Raw genomic sequence first — 19,973 nt, 5'->3', positions numbered from 1 at the left:
TTATCTTTACTTCGTGACTTTCATTGATTACTCAAGGCATGCATGGGTGTATCTGCGTAAAGCTAAGTTTGAAGTGCTTATGTGCTTCAAGCAATTTTTGGCTATGGCTAAAAATGTCTCTAAATGTACTATGGGCACCCTCTGTCCAGATCGAGAGGGGGCGTTTACGTCTCATGATTTAATGCATTCTGGCCAGTCATGGGATAAAACACCAATTTATAGTGCCATATATACCTCATCAAAAAGGTGTTGTTGAAAGTAAAAACAGGTCGCTTATGGAGATGGCACAATGCATGGTCAGAAGTCAAGGTTTTCCACATTTGTTTTGACTTGAGGCTATCATGTGAGCTACTTATGTACTTAACAGGTGTCCTACAAAAGCTTTGTAGACTATGAGAGTCTATGACTCCTTATGAAGCATGGCATGATAATAAGCCATCCATTGATCACATGTGCATTTTTTGTTGTTTGTCTTATGCTTTGTTGCCACAAACACAACACAAAAAAATGGATGATAAGGTTGTTAAATGCATTTTTATTGGTTACGGTACTGAAAGCAAATGTTACAGGTTATATCATCTGCAAAGGTATGTTGGTTTCACGAGATGTTGTATTTGTGGAAGATTCTGTTCAGCCCTTGTTGTCATGTACTAGAGAAAGTAATGTAAGCTCATAGGACATTTATGACAGTTTGTTGCCTCTTTTCAATGGTGGAAACTTGAATGTAAATTCAAATGAGGCAAATGAACAACATATGGGGTTTCATTAGGAAAATTTTGGACTCTCAAATGGGCCCTACAAGGACTTTGACTTTCTCCATATTATCCAAAATAGGCGCACGGTAAAAAAGTTTATAAATGAAATCAAAACTTGTCGAACCTTTTGGATTTAGAATGTACTCATCGAGATCTATCCATTGATGTATAGCATGTCATCAGATTCCTTATATTTTAGAAGATTCCATTTCTTGATGTGACAACTCCGTCTTATAAATGGAATCTCTCCCCACATTTCAGCTTCAATGGGGAGGCCATAACTTCTACAAATTAACTCCAATTTTGTCGAATTTTGGGGATTTAAAACCTATTTTCTAAGATCTTCCCAATGATATATTGGTTGATAGGGTTTTGACAAAGCGTTTATGTACTTCATTGGATTTCCCACTTTGGACAAGAGAGCCAAAGTCAAACCTCCTTATAGGGCCCCTTTGAGAGTCCAAAATTTCCCTAATGTTTGAAAATGCTACGGATCAGCCTATTATTGATGCAGATGTACATGATGTACTTGATGTGGAAAGGGCTGAGAATGAGCAAGCTAGAGGTATGCCAAAATGGCTGGTGCATACTTTGCATGATAGGAAATTGGATGCACCTTTATCTAGGCATACTCGTTCAGGTTCTCACCATGCATCTTATGCATCAAATTTTTATGCTTTGGTTGTTTCTAGCTTATGTGATGTAGAGAAACCTTTGCCTTTTGAAAAATTGGATGGATGCCATGAAATCAGAATATGATGCACTTATAGAAAATGGCACATGGATTTTATGTGATTTGCCTCTCTATAATTCAAAAAATTAGATGGCTGCCATGCAATCAATATATGATGCACTTATAGAAAACGACACATGGATGCGATTTGCCTCCTAGCAGAAAGGCCATTGGTACGAAGTGGATTTACAAGTTGAAACATAAGTCGGATGGTGAGATTGACCGCTATAAGGCTCAACTTGTTGCAAAAAGTTATGCACAACAGAAAGGCCATAATGAAGAGGCTTTTGCTCCCACTTGTCGTATGACTATTGTGCATTTTTCTATGTGCATTGGAAACTCATTTTGGATGGGATGCACATCAATCAAATATTCTTATTGCTTTCTTGAATGGTGAAATATTTAAGGAAGTCTATGTAATGCAGCCTCATGGGTTTCTCATTAAAGAGCAAGAACATAAAGTGTACATGTATGGGTTGAGCAATCTCCTCATGCTTGGTATGAGAAAGATGAAACTCATTTGGTTAAATGAGGCTTTCATAACATTCCAATAGAGAGGACTTTGTATGTAAAGCGTGAGGGTGATGTACTTCTCATCATCGTACTTTATGTTGATGATTTGCTGATCACTAGACAGAATGAGACACATATTGTTGAATTAAGGCGAATTTGAATTCTACTTTCAAGATCAAAGATTTGGGGATGTTGCATCATTACTTGGGCATACAATTTAAGCAGTGTGAAGGTGGTATTGCCTTGTGTCAAACAAGTTACATAGAGACATTGTTATGTAAGTTTGGACTTGAGGATTGCAAACCTATTGCTACTCCCATAGAAACAGGTTTGAAATTAAGTCTTTATAATGTTGGTGATGCTGCCGATGTCACTCTTTACCAAATTGTTTTTGGATGCCTTATTTATGTATGCAACACGAGGCCTAATATTCAGTTTGCAGTCTCACATGCCAGTAGATTTATGCATAGCCCAGGGTCTAAGCATTTGTAGGCTATCAAGAGGATTTTTTGCTACTTGAGTGGCACTTTGCATCTTGGGTTGTTTTATCCCAAGGTGAGATCATTGCCGCTAAATTTCATGCTTTTTGGACTCAAATTGGGCTAGTTGTTTTGACACACAAGTGTCCACAAGTGGTTTTTGTTTCATGCTTGGCAATTCATGCATATTATGGTTGAGCAAGAAGTAACCTACTATGGTCACTTCCAGTTGTGAGGTTGAGTACATGGCAATCTTCACAACTACGGTTGAGTCTGTATGGATCAGATGCCTTATGGATTATTTGGGTGTTGGATAGGACACTGCCAATATCATCTACACTGATAGTCAGAGTTCATTGGTAGTTGCAAGAAACCCAATTTTTCATGCTCGCACAAAGCACATTGAGGTGCATTATCACTATCTCAGGGAGAGACTCTTAGCAAGAGAGATCAGCTTGGCTTATGTGCTAACACGGGACAACCTTGCAGATCTGTTCACAAAGGCATTGAAGTTCAAAGCTTTCCGCAAAGCTTTGGGCTTACTCCCCTTTGTGAATTGATCATGTGCTCATGGCATGGCACTTCCCTATAAACTATTGGCCATATCTTCTTCATCACATATCACTCCCAGGGGAAATTTGTTACCATATGTATGTGGTAGTGATGTGTCTGAATACACTTAGGACCGTCGAGGCATTTTTTCCCTCAATGTGAGGTTTTTCCCCTATGCATTGTATATATGCCCATCACTCTAGGGCTAACTTATCTTTCCATTATGCACTAAGCAATACTACTCTCTGTTGTGTGCCTTGCCAACCTCTTCGTCTTCTCCAAGCTGTGTGTGTTTCCCTACGCAATCCTATTTCCAACAACATAATGATAATCAATTCCAAGTTGCAAGCTCAGGTGATGGTATCTAGAGAGATTCGTCCACTCTGCACATGTTGACTGAAACTCTACCCAAAAATTGTGATTTTTCATCAGCCTTTGATTCTTTAATTAGAAGTTTGTTTTTCCATGCTAATGTCTTGCATAATGTCCATGTCTCTAAAACACACACATAAATTATCACAATTGAAGAGATTTATTGGCTCTACATCGTTGAAAATATCCCACAGTTGCTTTGTCTACCCATGGGTATACCAACAATAAGTCCCCTCTAAGAGATGACATTTGACATACAAATTACATCAAGAATTGTTGTGCTTTTGAAATTAAACCACTAAGCATTACTCAGCAGCATGATGGTTTTTAATGGACATTGGCTAACCATGATCTCCAATTGCTTGCCCACATTAATGTATTGCATCATGCCTCGTGCCTTTAAACTGCACTCATAAGTGATCACAATTGAAGAGAATTCTTGGCACCACATGTGTTGAAATTAGCCTAAAGCTACTTGGTTTGCCAACACTTTAGGAGATGACATCTAAGATACAAATCACATCAAGAACTTATGCTTTTGAAGGTAAACCACTCTAGTTTACTCACCATCACAATGTTTTTTGATAGACACTGACTAACAATAATGGCACTTGTCTTCAAAATGCAAACACACACGATTGCATCTAAAGAGAGCTCCCCACTCTTCACACATGCATATCAAAGCTCTTTGAAGCATAACATTGTTTTCCAATAAACCTTAATCTTTATCACATTATTGTTGAAGTAATGCTTAGTCAGATTATGCTTAGTCGGGTTTTGCTAGGTCTGATGTGGTCGAGTTGGATTTTTTATGTCATGAAGATTTTTTTGGGTCGTTACAACTACTTTTGTCTTGTTATTTCAAGAGGGTATAATGAGCCTTGTGGAGGCAAAGTCTGTGTGATGTAGTCATGTTTTGATGCTAATGTATTCTCCATGAAGCAAGTTCAATCATGTTTTTACCTCTACCCGATTTGCCTCTATGCATTAAACTACTTGATTTGAATTTGTCTTTGCGCAAGTGTTGTTGTATCAGATGTGATGTCTGTGTTGGTTGATTGTGAGAAATGGTGTTCAATGTGAGTCTTTTATGTGTTGATGAACCCCAACACATTTGGCAATCCTGTTGTGCCTATTGTTCTTGATATGCCTATTGAGTTTACTGTGCCAGCATTGTTGGCTATGTTGGTTGTGTCTATTGAGAGATGATGCATGTCAGAGCGTCCACGAAGAGTGTTCATAGTTTATTACACTAGGCTCAAGCACCTGCAGACAACATCGATTCTTTCAATTAGAATAAGGGCAAAAATAAGAAGGATAAGAAGCCTATTGAGGATGACTTGGTTATTTACTTAAAGAGTATTGGGTATTTTGTTGTAGCACCAAAAGGGAAACATCTCAGATATGTGAAAGGGAGGGCCATATCACCGCTCAATGCTGGTATAACCCTAATAATAGAGGTAGGCCAACTCCCAATACAGGTAGGGGAAGGCCTGATGGGGAAGCCAATCAAGTGGCTCCATTCAGAGAGAGGCCACCATTCCAAAGACCGCCCAAACCTCCATGACCACCTTGGAGGGATCAGAACAATACACAAAGAAGAACCACTAGGCATGATGCCATGTTTGTATTGTGGTGCACCAGATCATTGGGTTGGTGTGAATTGGGCACTATGGGTCAAGCATCAAGAGGAAAGGGGAATGCCAGTGGTACCCTACAATCAAGGTGACCAACATGGAAGGCCTCAACAACAACAAAATAATCAACCACAAGCTCAAGAAAATGTGATAATAATTGACATGACTCAACAACAAGAACGGGTAGAGATCATGACCCAAATTAGGAGCAGCTTATCAAGGAGCACTGTAATGAGTGGGCATGTGATTGCAACCAATGTCATGAAAATTGGGATCTTTATGTGATGGCTATTACCATGTCTAAAGGTAAAGGACCAATTGGTTAGAAATAGCATAAAGGAGTTAGGAATCAGGTACAAAAACAGGTCAAGCATGAAGAGAGAAATTAGACTTTGGATGAGATGAATGTAGACAATCAAATGGGTAAAGCAAAAGGAGAATGTGGAAGTCAAGCCTCAAGTGAAAGGAGATTAAAAGGATTGGCTTGAGGATTAACTCTCCATTGTAGTTGTCCTTAGATCAAGTGCTATGTATTGTACCAACATTCAAGGAGAGATTGTTGAATAGGTTGCTAGGTAAGGCATATGAAGTTTAGATGAACGGAGATGGGAATGGAGCAAGCTTCGGAGGGAGTTTTTTCTAGATCTTGCTCAATTGACCAATTTTCGTAAAAAAGCTTGCTTTGCTTTAAACTCTATTTTTGGAGCGAGCTTTTTTTATGTTGATCCCCCACTCTCTCTCTCTCTCTACCCTCTCTCTCTCTCTCTCTCTCTCTCTCTACACACACACACATACACATACACACACATATCTTCCTCTCTCTCTCTCTCTCTCTCTCTCTCATGCACAAGTGGGCGTATATGATCTAGCGCCCACTTGTGCATGAGAGAGAGAGAGAGAGAGAGAGAGAGAGAGAGAGAGAGAGAGACGCGGGGGGGGGGGGGGGGGGGGGGGGGGGGGGGGGGGGGGGGGGGGGGGGGGGGGGGGGGGGGACACACACACACACACACACACACAGATAAAAGAAAGCTTAATCCAAAAACTGATTTTGGAGCGAAGTGAGCCTTTTGTTTAAATTGGTCAATCGATCAAAATCTGAAAAAAGCTCACTCCAAAATCTCGCTTGAAACCTCAATTCTAAATGAACCAAACAAGTGAGAGATCAATCTTAATATGGATTGTTACAGTGCATAAGATTGATTCCTTTCTCTTAATCTCATTATCAATTTTTTTACCCATGTCAATGTCTTGCATTATGCCACATGCATTGAAAACAAGTGCATAGGTAATAATTGCACTGCTAGAGACAACATCTCATATAAGAAGCTTGTGAAGAACTTATTGTGCTTTCAAGAGTACACCACTCTATATTACAAAAGAAAACTATGAATAAAAGTAGATTGAAGCACACTTTCATGTTTCAGGTTGATCCTCTTGACAAGCATGTACTCAAGCACACAATATTAGAGTTTGTCATAATGGCTTTGCTTATTCATCTAACAGAGGGTATAAATTGAGCTTACATCCTAAGCTAAGGTCCTTAAATTACATTGACATTGCAATTAGGAGTTCCATGACTACCAGGCCTATAAAACATTCGTCTGTCTAAAACCGGTCCTACAAAAAATTTGTCTAGTGTGCATAAAAAAGGGCATGAGGTCAGCACATGGCATAAATGTTTGCAAATCTTTGTCGAGGCTGTCATCACTACAATAAATGGGTGACCTATTTTATTCACATTGCTTCCCCCCCCCCCCCCCCCCCCCTTTCTCTCTCTCTCTCTCTCTCTCTCTTCCTCTCTCTTCTTTAGTCTTTGTCTCTCTATGCACACTCATGAAGTGGAAGGAAAAGAAAAGAATCAATTGTAGAAAATATTTTGGGTAGCTTCCATTGCAAGACAATTGAAAGAGGCACACCATAGGCAAGATCATGAGTTGCAAATGGTAGAAACTACATCAATCGGTTATGGGTAGGCTATAAAGGAGAAGATTCACAAAGTACAAAAATTTGTTCAACCTTGCATTGAGCTTTGTGGTGGAAATGGCTAAATGTAAAGATTAAATGTTTTTGGGCAAAACCGTGCGTGTGTTTTTCATAAACGTGCGTGGCTAAATGTAAAGATTAGATGTTTTTGGACAAAAACGTGCATGGGTTTAAACCTTTGGCATTTTTTTGCTGCATTCAAGATTCACGTGCTTATTGACAAAACAACAATGTTACAAATAGGGCACTTCCTTTGGTGGATGGAGAGAGAGAGAGAGAGAGAGAGAGAGAGAGAGAGAGAGAAGAGAGAGACTGTAGATTGCCACTCCGTCTCGAGAAACTATTGTGGCAATCTCCTCTTATGCTCCTCTCTCTCTCTCTCTCTAGTCAAAACACATCCGTTCACTCTAGAAGGAAACCTTTGTATGGCTGATTTTTATAAGCCCCTTTATATTGGCTATGGAGACCTCCCTCTCCCTCTACTCCATTGCATGGTGTGAGTAGGGTTGGTTGATGGCAAGTGGAAAGCAAGCATTGAACAACATGTTAGAACCTTACACGAATTGATCAGTGACGTTGAGGCTGGTTTCTTTTTTTTGTGTGTGTGTGTGTGTGTGTATCCTTCTGGAGTGCCAAGTGGGTTGTCCTATCCATGGCTATTTTATCTCTAAGCTACTAATTTGGTTCTTCCAATCCCACCTTCTCCAACATCCACCTAATTAGTTCTCAGAGCTAGCTCCCACTTCGACTCACGAACTCCTGGCTCACTACTCTGCTTCCCCACTGTTCTCTATTTGTAGCTATGTGTCCTTGCCTAAATATGGCTATCATAATAGAGTAGATTAATGAAGACAACTGCATGGATCAAAAGGAACACACGATATTCAAGCATCGAGTAAAAGTTGTTAAGTGCATTTCTCAAAAGAAATGATAAAGCTTAAGGAAAACAACTATTAATGAAAAAACCAAAACAAAATCCGGCATCACCTATTTAAGTAAGAGAGTTATTAGTTACTGTTTAGAAGCATGTGATACTGAGCATTTTTTACAAGTGATGCGTTCATTTTCGAAACGATTATGAACCATTGGATAAAGCTTGCCACTTAGTGCCACATGGCAAGTTTTGATGGAAAACTTTCTTTCTTCCTATTTCTTATAATAGCGGTATTAGATGAGCATTGTCTTTTGTAGGCCATTCTAAGAGATAGTCAGCAACGAGTGACTGTTTTCCCATTTCTATAAAGAGTATCACTGCACACACACTCTTTCCCATCCTCTTATGTAGACCATTGTGACTTTTCGTCTTGTTCCTTAATGCCAAAATCACGAGCAAGATTATAGTATGAAGCACAAACCGCAAAAAAATACATGAGTGCTGCATAGAGATAGAGCCGTTCAGACATATACATCGATAAGGGTATTTTTTGTGTAAGGTTCATGAGTATTGGTTGTTCATTGCTTCCTATCAAGCTCGCATGGAAGATTCTCATTACGGAGGAAAATTATTATAAACATCACACAATGTTGGTTCAATGTCTCCATGTAAATGTCTATTGGAAGGTTAAAGGACTCATGAATATTGATTGTTCATTGTAAAGCTCGCATGGAAGATTCTCATTACACTGGAAAGTTGTTAGCACCCTTTTGGTTTAATGTCTCCATGTAGGTAAAGGTCCACTAGAAGACTAAAAGATGAATGTAATCACGTTCTTTGATTTAGGTCTTGGCAATGTATGTTGACCATTCCTCCTCGCCCTTCATTTTCAATATAAAAATTGTCGTTGGGGATGCTTTAATGAGAGAGATTAGGAATCCCATTGTTCGCAAACTATCTAACACCAATGAAACAAAATCATATAATGCCTTATCAGACATTGATGCACATTGCAAATATATACAACTTACATGAATTCAAGACAACATACCTCCAAGTGTGGCCGTTAGAATTCACGATGAGTTTAATACTAGAAAGCTTTTTTAGTTGTACAAATTCCAAAAAAGGTGTGTGTGACTAAGTGTGTGTGTGTGTGAGAGAGAGAGATGTGTGTGTGAGAGAGAGAGAGAGAGAGAGAGAGGAGAGAAGAGTTCGGGAAGAAAAAGAAGACAAGTTTTAACATCACTGGTTTGGCCGGCGGCCGATGCCCCCCCCGCCCTCTCTCTCTCTCTCTCTCTCTCTCTCTCTCTCTCTTGCACGCGCTGTGCAATCGGGAGGTGCAGGGCACACATGCTGGTTCAAGCTGCTTTCACCACGTGTCGGTGGGAGGCGGAGAGAATCCCTCCCCCTTTTATTATAGTATAGATAGGAACAATCCCAAGAGACCTCAAAGGTGTATCCCACAAGTTTTGAACTCAATTCCTTCCTATCATTCAAGAGGAAACTAGGATAACCAATGTACACACTTGAGAGAGAGAGAGAGAGAGAGAGAGAGAGAGAGAGAGAGATTAATGTCTACAAAAGGCCAATATTGGCCTATGAGACAAATACCACATTGCATCCGTGCTTGATATCACTGCATTAAAGATGCGGGGAAAAATAAAAATACCATCTAAAACTTAGCGAGATATGCTAGGTAAGTAGACAAAATCCTATTATAACCATCAAAATGAAAGCCTTTGATGTTTTGCACCGATAAATTTGATTTTCCTTGTGATACGAGCCTCGCCTTCATTGTCGAGGTCTCAATGCATCTGCTCTATCCAATGTAATTCCACAACTTGGTCTCTATAAATTTTAGTGGAGAGAAGAGAATTTTTTAACAAGGAGAGGGAGAGGGGAGAAATTTTCAGCTCCATAGCAACTATCCTAGGAGACCTCATAGATCAACCTGATTAGTCTAGAACTTAAGGCCTGCTATTAAGAGGGAAACAGGATGACCAATCTATCACACTTGGGTGATAGAAAGGTTATTCCTTGTACAAACACACACACACCCAATCACGTGCCTATGAGTGTGTGTGTGTGTGTGTGTGTGTGAGAGAGAGAGAGAGAGAGAGAGAGAGAGAGAGAGAGAGAGAGAGAGAGAGAGAGAAGTCCATCTCCAAAGTCGAGTGCATGGGACCAAGAGGTTGAGAGTTCGATGCTCAAGCATTTGTCAAGATGCCTTCATTGTCGTCCTATACCTTGCTTTAGGCCCCTTTTAGATTGCCAAATAGGGGGGGAGAGACCTTTTTCCACTTAGGAACAACAGGTTGCACGCCTTATCCAAGCTATTGCTTTACACTCAAGTCTCAACCAGGTAGACTTGCTACATTTTCTTCTCTGTTTGTAGAGCATCGATATGTTGACTTTCATCCACAGGCGGGCTGGCCAACTTGGAACACTGTCGAATGTGATTGGGTTTGAGTTAGGGCTGCAAGCGGCTAGGAAATGCACAGTCCGAATGGCTGCACCAAGGGCGCGGTTCATTGGCCTAGCTAAGCATGAAGCATGCACACATGACAACGTGTATTCGACCTTAGATGTGACAATGGAAAGCATCTTGTGTCTGCATTGTCGCCATTCCACTAAGTCAATTGGAGAGCCGCCCACTCAACCCTCCCTCGAGGAAAAACAATCCCGTGGGGCCAATTTTCAGAGCCAACATGTTTTGATCATAAGTTAATGGTACCATAAGGCTATCACCCATATGTTGGAAGATCACTAAATATACAATGCAACCTAGTCTTGTGAACGAGAAGTGTGGATGTAAGTGACACGTGTCCAAGCTTTCGTCAAGCTTGTATAAACCTAGTCCACCTTATGGATAACTATGCAATGCATGGTCATCCCCTAAAGACCATAGGAAAAGGCAAAAGCCTCTTGGGCATGCCAACCTTGTAAAAAATCAAAATAACAACCAAGCAAGAATCTTGTAGTAAATGAAAGTAAAGAAACAACTCAAATTAAACAATGGAAAGAACCCTCTCCTTATGACATAGGCGGTGAATCATCTTGTAGGATGAGGCTCTTTGTATAGCAACGAGAGGTGCTCAAGTCCCCTCTAGTATATGCTAAGCAGGATATACTAGAGGGGATGGTGGGCTCTGTCCGTCTCTCTCTCGATTTTTGTGCAGGTTGTCGCTCTCTCTCTCTCTCTCATCGTTGTGCTCCCAGATTGCAGGCCACACCCGTCGGATGGAGACGTTGTTGACGCGTGGTAGGGAGCTGGGGCCGGAATCCCTCCCCCCATTATAGATAGTATAGATAGGTCATGTAAGCTTAGTATAGATAGGCCATGTAAGCTGAAGGTGACATCCTAAAGACGTTGGGGGAAGATTGCCCGATGTGGGGATGTGGATGTACAATAGATGTATCAACAATATAGAGTTTGGAGACTATGTATTTGAAAACAAAGAGTTTCCTCTTCACGAAAGCTTCTCCCCTTATGCATATGCCATGCGGTGACTTCCCTATCTCTCTAGGACTACATGCTTCTTGTGGAGTCTCTTGCCTTTCTTCTCCACAGCTAAACACCGTATGCGAAGTAGGGAACTTAGATTCAATTAGTGAAACATGATTCAAGCATTGCAACCTATTGCGTGAAGATCTAAACCTACTACCTAGATCCCACGATGAAGGCAAGAAGTGTGGGGGCCGCCCCCATGCGCCATCTAAATCGGCCATAGCAATGTGCACCCAAGTAAGTGGAGTTATGCAAGGCCTTTTCAAAAGTGGGTATAAACTTGTAAAGACTGCAGTAACCAGTTTCAAAAATTTCTCAAGCTGAAGCAGAACTAGCAACAAAGTGCAAATACAAAGGCAAGCCAAGCCAAAAGGTCGGAAGTACGCTGGAGTAGCTGCGCCTTCAATTCTTTTAAGGTCCAAGGGACCGAATGGCCAGAGCTGCATATTCCCATTTCGCAGAGCATGCAGATGCAGGCACAACAAGGCCTTCCTATTAAACTACAAACTAATGATACCTCCACGCCATGATAGCTCAGTGAGCCTACCTATCCCCGTCCCCATGCATCTCTCTCTCTCTCTCTCTCTCTCTCTCTCGCGGGCTGCCCGCAGCAGCAAAAAGCAAACTATGGAACTTTGTCTATTTCGTGCTAATAATGCCTTCTAGATTCTGCAGCTCTCAAATTTGATGGAAACATCAATCATATTGTTTCCAAGACTAGCAGTTGTTGTCCCGTCGCTTCTATTCCGCGTCCATCACCATAGCCGACCTTGAGCTGTTCCAATAAGCGCGTTTCAACTGTCTCTGTCTTCTTGCAGTAACAAATTTTGGATTTGCACTTGCTGCTGCGAGCAAGATACGCTCATCTGTGTTGTGGAGATCGTGGTCGTATTTCTCGACCTTTATAGTTCAAGTTCTTGCAGTTGCAAGGAAGTTTGAAGGCCATGCGCACTTCAATTACTTTCTCCTTTTGCTAGGAAGAGCTTCATCCTAGTGCTCCTATGGTCGCCCCTCTTTAGCTCTTTGCAGTTAAGACATGATGAATTCATTTGGCATTTCCGCCTCTGCGTCTGGCAAAGGCAGGAGTGACAAGCTTAACAGCAAAATTAGCAAAGGCCTGCACTCTGGATTGTCTGGAAAGGAAAGTGTTGTTGTAGCTATAAATGCAGGGAAGGAGATAACCAGGTATGCATTGGAATGGGCTCTCAGCAATGTGGTGCATGCAGGAGATCGCATTACTCTTGTAGCATTGCTGCAGGGAGGAAAATTGGGTATGACCTCTCGTGTATATGTCTATATGTCTTCTCTTGGCTGGGCTGGGTTGTTGTGAGACACTGCTAGCTCATCTTTTTTTCTACTGGAAACTTAGGCAGCAGAAGATTATGGGGTTTGCCCAGATTAGCTGGAGACTGTGCGAACCGTGGAAGCAAAGCTGGAAGGCCAAGAAATGCAAAGGAGGTGGAAGATGAAGTCACCGAGTCTTGCTGCAATGCCATGCAACATTTGCAAAAACTCTGTGATTCAAAGCAGGTATTTTGGTTGATTTTTGTATGTTTATCTTCACCTTTGTATTCCACCTTCTCTTGTTTCAGCTCATCAGACCTCACCCTTCGAATGCCATGCATCTGATGCAAAGCTGATTTCTAGCTGTTGACTTATGTGTTCAGCATCCCGTTATACTTCACCTAGCTGTTACTTTCCAGGTGAAACTGAAAGTGAAAGTAATTTCTGGCGCAAGTAAGGGTGCTGTTGCCATGGAAGCACAAAGCGTGGGAGCTACTTGGGTTGTGCTTGACAGGCAAGCTTTTAAATCTGTTTGAGCCCCCCCCCCCCCCCCCCCCCCCCCCCCCCCCCCCCACACACACACACACACACACACACACACACACATTTGCTCCCTCGCATGCTTACATCCACCCATACTCAATACCTTGTCCTTCCCCATCATCTTTCTCATGCTGTGGATTTATATCTACTGATGTCCAACAACTTTCTGACTACTGTTGTTATTGGCCTTTCTGCAGTCAGGTAAAGAAAGATGAAGGTAAATTGTGCATGGAGCGGTTGCAGTGCAACCTTGTCATAGTGAAAAGATCTGATGCCAAAATACTACATCTAAATCTAAGAGCTTCAATGGAGAGTGGGAGAGATATGGCTCAGCAAACCACATCCACCAATGCATTTTCTGAATGTGCCTCTCTGGGCTCAAAAGGCTGTGATGACATTCATGAAGGAGATACTATCAGTAACCATGCCTCTATTCACGGGAAGCTCGGGTATACTGTGTCTGAAGAGGGTGCTTCAAGCAGCCCAGAAGTAAGGACCCCTTTCACCGCCACAGACAAGGGTACCTCCTCTGCAACAAGCTCTGAGCCAGGCACTTCCCCCTTCTCCAGCATAGAGGTGGTGAAAACTTGCACAGATCATAGAGATAATGATGCACCAGTTGTCGAATCAGACTTGGGGTCAGACTATGGTCTCGTTGATGCAATATCAGATGATGACTCGAGCAATGATGAGTCATGTGGTGATGTTGCTGCTTGCCGCTTGTTATGCAGGACGACCAATGCTAGCCCCGAGCACCGAACTCATGGGTCTGGTGTGAGATATGTTGAGGCATCAGATGTTGCGCAGCCATTACAGGATTTCAATTGTAAGAACCATGCATGCTAAGTAGTTCCGAATTGTTGAAATGCTGGTCTGTGAGCTGTTATACTTGTTGGACATAATGAATAGTTGTGCATGTCTGGCGTCTGGGGCTTGTCTTACTCTCTTTGTGATTTTCTCTATATTACCAGCTCAAAGGGATGCCTATCAGGCTGATCCATGGATGCTCTCAGCTAAGGTTAGGTCCAACTCAGCAAATGCGACACCAAAAGTGAGCACACATAATGGAAGGGTGTCTACCCCAGCCTCTCCATTAGGTTCCTCAAAGCGGTTCAGTGGCAATTCCCGGTTATCCTTTAGTATGCGTGAAGGTGGATCTGGCCTCCATCAGGTGAATCCCTCTCTGGATGCATCAAAGGGGAATGCAGTATCTCATCAAAGGCACTACAACAAACACTTAGTATCTTCAGCAAGGCAGAACAGCAATGGGGTTGTACCTTTTGAGCTTGACAAGGCTACTTGGTCCAAGAAAGTGTTAACAACACAAGACTTGATAGATAAGTTTTCCAGATGGGATCAAGATGGACCTGAAACAGGGGATGACATTTTGCATAAGAATGGAGACTTGGAGCGGACATCGAGTGTGAGAAGGGCCATGTCACTGTCAAGGCATGCTCCCCCTGGCCCACCACCATTGTGCTCAATATGCCAGCATAAGGCTCCTGTTTTTGGTAAGCCGCCAAGGAGGTTTATGTATACAGAACTTGAGCTTGCAACTGGGGGCTTCTCACAAGCAAATTTCTTGGCTGAGGGGGGCTTTGGCTCTGTACATAGGGGAGTTTTGCCTGATGGCCAAGCTGTGGCTGTAAAGCAGCATAAACTTGCAAGCTCTCAAGGTGATGTGGAGTTTTGCTCAGAGGTGGAAGTTTTAAGTTGTGCTCAACATCGAAATGTGGTCATGCTCATCGGGTATTGTATTGAGGACAAACGGCGGCTGCTTGTCTATGAGTTCATCTGCAATGGATCTCTGGACACCCATCTTTATGGTAAGCATCTCTCATAGTGGAAATTATTGCAGTGATGTATATAAGAGAGCTCCATTTTTCTGCTGCCCACTTCAAGAGCCCAGCTTCCTTGTCAAGCAAAGGATCTCCTTAACTGATTTTGTGGTTGGTTTGTAGGTAGGGACAAGGAGTGCTTAGAATGGGCGGCACGGCAGAAGATTGCAGTTGGTGCTGCCCGGGGCTTGCGTTACTTGCACGAGGAATGCCGTGTTGGGTGCATTGTGCATCGGGATATGCGGCCGAACAACATCCTCTTAACTCATGATTATGAACCCATGGTTGGTCAAGTTGGTGACTCTCTGATTAAGACTGAAGTACCATTCCTAGCAAACTAAAACTTTGCTTTTCTCTTTTAGGTTGGAGACTTTGGACTTGCAAGGTGGCAGCCTGACGGCGATCTTGGGGTTCAAACTAGAGTCATAGGAACTTTTGGGTGAGTCAGAGTATATGTTAAGCCAACGGGCAACCAGCTGGTATAGGAATAGGGACTTTTGGGCAAGTCAATATACTGAAATTTGTGCTTTCATCCTACTCATAAACAGGTATCTGGCTCCTGAGTATGCTCAAAGTGGGCAAATCACAGAGAAAGCAGATGTCTACTCCTTTGGTGTCGTTCTTTTAGAGCTTGCGACTGGGAGGAAAGCGGTAGACTTGAATAGACCGAAGGGTCAGCAATGCCTAACAGAATGGGTTAGTACTCTTGTCCTATCAGGTGAATTATACGTGCATGTGCACAAGCGTGTGTGTGTGTGTGTGTGTGTGTGTTTGAGAGAGAGAGAGAGAGAGAGAGAGAGAGAGAGAGAGAGAGAGAGAGAGAGAGAGAGAGACCAATGCAGGCACGGCCTCTACTTGAGGAGAATGCCACTCATGACCTGATTGATCCTCTTTTAGACGGAAATTATTCGGATTACGAGGCATATTGCATGCTGCATGCTGCCTCTTTGTGTGTTCGGAGGGATCCTCAACTCAGACCAAGGATGTCCCAGGTATATCATCTCTTTGTTTCCATTCTGTGAAGTTTACTTTTCAGTTTTTTGTATTGGTTTAGGCCAGATTATGGTTTGTGTATGTACATGTGCAAATGTGCACCCATAATTACAGAGATGTAGTGTAACCCTAACGTTTATTGGCCTATTACATTGAAGGTTCTTCGCATACTGGAAGGTGATGTTGTAATTGATCAGGGCATAATATCAATGCCATCCTTTGGAAGTAAGCTGGCATATGATGTGAGTGCGTATGGTGGAAGCCGGAGCAGCAGAATGTTTAATGAGTATGTCATTAACAGAGCTATGGCGCCTAGTCCTTTAGTAAGCTACAGCGGATCTCTTGCCATGGATTCAGCTGCAGGAAGGTCCTCAGCAACTCTATGCAGAGACCCTCTCGTTGCCTGCCAGAACAATGGAAAGCTGTCATATGAAGCTTTGAAAGCAGCCTACAAAGGTAGGGGCAATGCAGGGAGGCTTTCATATGAGGACTTATGATGCAAAGCTTCCAGGGAAGAAATTGATATGGCTAATTATCTTCATGTGGCATTGGCTCGAAAGGTTGAACAGCCATCCCAGTTGTCATTGTTAACTGCTGAAGACAAATGAATGAGGTGGCGTTATGTGTCGAAGTCTCATCATGATGCAAGCTGTGCAAGTGTTTTTGATTGAATAGCTCTGTCGACATCACGAGCAGCATGGACCTATGCAGCTCTTCGTTGTCACCAATTAAAGTCAGCACCATTGTTGCCACCTTCACTTAGTACCCTACAATTGCTCTTTTGGAGTCTGCAGAGAAATTTCCTCTTCGTTTGTATTCTGTATTGTACATTCAGTTTTTTGTGGAGAGCTTGCAACTAGACCTTGGCCCATAGATGGGTGGCTATAACTCTCTGATCTTCCCTACATCTGTTACATATTAGAGAATATTCCAGAGATTTTCCCCCGATGAATTCCAACTTAATCTATTTTCCAATATGTGCAGTCAGTTCACAGGAATCAAGTTCAGTTGTGGTATTTTCGTAGTTGAACAATGTTGATCTGGTGAAATGAGATAGAGAAGCAGGTTTACAAACTGCACACAAAACCTACAAACCCTTTGATATATGGAGGGGGTTACACACCAGCTTCTGTGAAAAGGGGTGAGATGGTTACCAACCAAAAAACCAATGAGCACTTTCTAACCTTAAGCGCATTTTCCTCCGGTCAAAATTGTACAATCCTGGCCAGATTCAAAGCTTGCATTGAAAGTAAACCTGCAGAATTGAAAATACATGCAGTGTGAAGACTTGGCAAATCCTTCAAATTTTGATCTAAAAACTAGGAGTCTTAAGTGTGTCATTTTTTCATATAGATGGAAAAATTGTTTTTGGTGAGCCTGGCACAATCGAAGGACAAAAACTAAGTCCAAATCTTATTTATGGTGGTAATATTTAAATTCACCATGGGGATATCCTTTATGAGTAGACTCCTACTGATCAATTTGGGGTCCAGAAAAGTCTTATCTCATGCTTGGGAAAGGAGGATTCATCCTTACCTTACCACACCTCTAAGTGGCAAGCATATGAAATGAATTGACTTACCCACATGAGTGTCTATTATGGTTGGGAAACAAAGCGCATGCTGTTGAAAGGCCTTGTTATTTAACCTTAGGAGCTGAGGGATAGATGCCAATGATGGGAGCCTGGAGGGGTATTAGAAGGGGCACATGGATATGAAGAAAGGACTCTCTGTCTCATATAAATGGGTCTCCTTCAAAGAAAGCAGAAAAGATGGCAAGCACTAGCTGGATGTGTGTGTGTGTGTGTGAGAGAGAGAGAGAGAGAGAGAGAGAGAGAGAGAGAGAGAGATGGGCAAGTGGGCACTGGGATTCAGCTTTCAAGTGTGAAGAAGTAGGGCACACCCACAGTTACAGCCATATCTGTCCGGACATTGTGTACTACATTGATTGCACACACAGACCAATGGTCCAGCCTTGAAGTAGTATGTCGTGTCCATTTGGGTTTAACATTTAACACCATTTTCAGTACAGACTGGGTAAGAAATCAATGGTTTTCACCCACTTCAATCTCTCTGATTTCACTACTTATTCCTTGCATTTTCGGTAAAAACCAAACCTCCTCCACTAGTCCATTTCCTTATTCTTCTTCTTCTTGGTGCTGTGTACTTGGAGAGTTATACTTAGGGTGGGTTCAGACTAGGCGATGGAAGAAAAATGGAAAGGGGGCGTTGATCCTCCATGTCGAAATTTAATTGGTTGGAGTTGAGGCACTCTCGGGCCCTCCATTTTTCTTCCGACCCCCCCCCCCCCCCCCCCCCCGCCCCCCAAAAAGAAGAGTTGATGGCCTCTCTCAGCCCCCTTCACTTTTTCACTATTCCTCCTCCACACTGTTCACACTAGGCGGTGGCAGATTTAGGAAGGCTTGTTTCTTCCACCGGTTCAGTCTAAACCCAGTGACAATATCATGGATTTTTTTTGGCCGGGCACCCTTGCCCTTCAAATTTCCAGAATGCATAGTTTTTTTGGATAATTTAGTGTACTTTTTGCAAGGTGACTCACATTTTCACCCGGTTGAAATTGGACGAAATGCCCATTGAAAAGCAACCTTGAACCCCATCAGAAATTCTAGAAGACAAGCTTGTGTGTGCTTAAGTGTTTGACATGTCAGCCATAATAAACTCTCCTTCATGTCAGCCATAATAAACTCTTGTGAGGAAGGCATGGCGACCCAACATAAATAAAAGCATGGCCACTACTTATGCATGAATTTTATGCCAACAAAGTATCATTAAGGTTGTGTGTGTGCATGAATTGTGAAATGTCATTATCTTTGTTAAACTTACCATTGTCTCTTTAGGACCTTACAAGAAGGGAGCCATGGTGATCCACAATAGAACCAAAAGTCCATCCAGCTCCCAAAGAATGTCTTCAACAAGAAGTTGCTTTAAATCTTTCTACCATATGAGAGAGAGAGAGAGAGAGAGAGAGAGAGAGAGAGAGAGAGAGGAGTTACAATGTTGACAACCCTGTGTCTTTTTTTCCGAGAAAAAGATCCTTCTATTAGCTAATGAAACTGCCCATAGGGCTACAACCGCCTCTACTAGAGAGGGCTACAACAATCATAAGGGGTAGACTCTTCCAATGAAAAAACAGCATATGTACAATGAGACTAAATCAAGAGATGGGAGGAGGGAAAAGCCACACAGGTGGACTTGGTGTTAGCTCAACCGATCGAAGTAAGTACATGGAATCGAAAGGTTGAGTGTTCAATTCTCAAAATTGTCAGACTTAATTTGGGATGTCTATTTTGTGGCACATATTCTACAACTTTGGGATGCCTATGTTGGGGCCCCAATGGCGAGTGGCATGGCTGCTAGGTTAGAAGCACATTATGACCAAAAAAAGAGAGAATATGTGTACCTTTTTCCTTGATAATCTAGGCAGGGTTGATTTTCAACTTTTTCCCTTCAAATTTGTAGAATTGTATGAATTTCTTGGCATTTTAGTGTATTTTTTGAAAAGTAGCTCAAACAGGCAAAATACCCGAAAAAGGGTAGAATGCCCACCAAAAAACAACCTTGATGTCCTTGGGTGTTGTGAGTGCTTAGGTTTGATTCTAAAACTTGCAAGTTGAAAGATTTTTTAATGAAAGTTGGGAGCAAGAACTTTTAAGTCACACACCAACCCACACCAGGGCTTTTATGTGTACTACAAGGGCACACCTTTGATGTACCTTCACCCTCCTTTTCCCTCTTCATTCAAAGATACAAGTTGAATGCCCACTTTTTGTGGTAGTTTTTTGAAGATGGAACACACACTGCCAAGCATGCCTTTTGTTAAAGCAAGTGACCCAAGGCCCCACACTTTGAAGCATATCATTCAAAGCTGTCATGTATAGTCTTTGGAGCT

At 42.2% G+C, this 19,973-nt stretch overlaps 1 protein-coding gene across 1 annotated transcript; it reads left to right on the top strand.

Annotated features, from left to right (window-relative positions):
• The first annotated feature begins 11,740 nt into the window (after positions 1-11,740).
• Positions 11,741-17,039, top strand: LOC147429037 (uncharacterized). The gene is made up of 10 exons (XM_086494911.1): positions 11,741-12,677; positions 12,776-12,936; positions 13,110-13,204; positions 13,431-14,059; positions 14,205-15,059; positions 15,195-15,355; positions 15,434-15,510; positions 15,620-15,767; positions 15,914-16,063; positions 16,223-17,039. The coding sequence occupies exons 1-10, from the start codon at positions 12,443-12,445 to the stop codon at positions 16,559-16,561; spliced, it is 2,850 nt and encodes a 949-aa protein (XP_086351037.1). The 5' UTR covers positions 11,741-12,442; the 3' UTR covers positions 16,562-17,039.
• The last annotated feature ends 2,934 nt before the right edge of the window (positions 17,040-19,973 follow it).

The sequence above is a fragment of the Adiantum capillus-veneris genome, chromosome 22 (genome assembly GCF_014529385.1).
Source record: "Adiantum capillus-veneris isolate H3 chromosome 22, ASM1452938v2, whole genome shotgun sequence".
Lineage (NCBI taxonomy): Eukaryota > Viridiplantae > Streptophyta > Polypodiopsida > Polypodiales > Pteridaceae > Adiantum > Adiantum capillus-veneris.
The sequence above is the reverse complement of the archived record's forward strand: the minus strand, read 5'-3'. Positions and strand labels throughout refer to the sequence as shown.